This window comes from Seriola lalandi, unplaced genomic scaffold, assembly GCF_002814215.2.
Source record: "Seriola lalandi dorsalis isolate HSWRI2012SDOR001 ecotype SW California unplaced genomic scaffold, Sedor1 jcf7180001978052, whole genome shotgun sequence".
Lineage (NCBI taxonomy): Eukaryota > Metazoa > Chordata > Actinopteri > Carangiformes > Carangidae > Seriola > Seriola lalandi.
Genome location: NW_019448718.1, coordinates 1 through 953, shown reverse-complemented (window position 1 = coordinate 953; position 953 = coordinate 1). Strand labels below are relative to the sequence as shown.

The window sequence follows — 953 nt, the reverse complement described above, 5'->3', positions numbered from 1 at the left end:
GGGAGAGGGGGTGCGAGACAAGAAGGACAGAGAGGAAAAATTTGGGTCTTGATGTATGTTATGTCATCAGTACAGCTCACCTGTATGGTCACTGAAGGGACGGGCAGACCACCGGCATCCTGGATCAGAGCTTGCTGTAGCCAGAGACAAAGAGAGTGAGGGATCTACTTTATCTACTGTGTGTGTTCATATGGTAGAAAATGTGTGTGATTGTGTGTTTACCGATGGGCTGTCCATGCTGGAGGACACAGCAGCTGTAACAATCAGGTCCTCCTCAGCGTCAGTCTTAGGGAGGATGTCTGAAACAACAACAAGGGAGTTTTATCCCAAATTACTGAAATATTTTACAAATACAGGTGATTAGATACTTTTAAACAAACATCTTAAGATGGTTTGTAACTTCTTAAGTAACTTTAAGAGTTGAATGAAGTAAACATATGACTTTAACTGCGACTCCATTGCTCTCAGTTGTTAGGGTATCCGTTTGGGCTCCCACCTTGAGTCCTGGTGACCTCTCTGATGAATTTCTGCAGCTTCTTCATCTCAGCGTCCACCTGCTCATAGTCGGCCTCCCTGGCGTCCACCTTGGGCGTGGTGAAGAAGGAGGGGTCTGTGCCCATGTATGAGCACAGGAGGTGACCGTCCGAACTCAGACTGACCACCACTCCCTTCAGCTCCCTGGAGAGGAGAGGAGAGGAGAGGAGTTCATCATCAGTATTTGTTGCTTTACAGTTTGTTTAAAACTTTGAGGGAAACAAAATACAAAGTTCAGTGTCAGTTTGTGATTTGGACACGAGATGGAAAGAGGGAGAAGACGGGAAAACGCTGAGTGATGCAATAAGGTATGTGTGTGTGTGTGTGTGTGTGTGTGTGTGTGTGTATTAACTGGTTGCAGATGTGTTGTAGTTCTAGTCCAGTGAGGAGGAGGCGGCAACACACACACACACACACAC

The 953-nt window shown here is 46.4% G+C and overlaps 1 protein-coding gene across 1 annotated transcript; it reads right to left on the bottom strand.

The window, feature by feature from the left end:
• Window positions 1–80: 80 nt before the first annotated feature.
• On the bottom strand, window positions 81–678 carry LOC111657735 (protein PTHB1-like; the record flags this gene model as incomplete). The annotated part of the gene is made up of 3 exons (XM_023410035.1): window positions 81–134; window positions 223–299; window positions 497–678. Coding segments are annotated over 3 exons (313 nt in total), but the record flags the coding sequence as incomplete, so codon positions are not given.
• Between the last annotated feature and the right edge of the window lie 275 nt (window positions 679–953).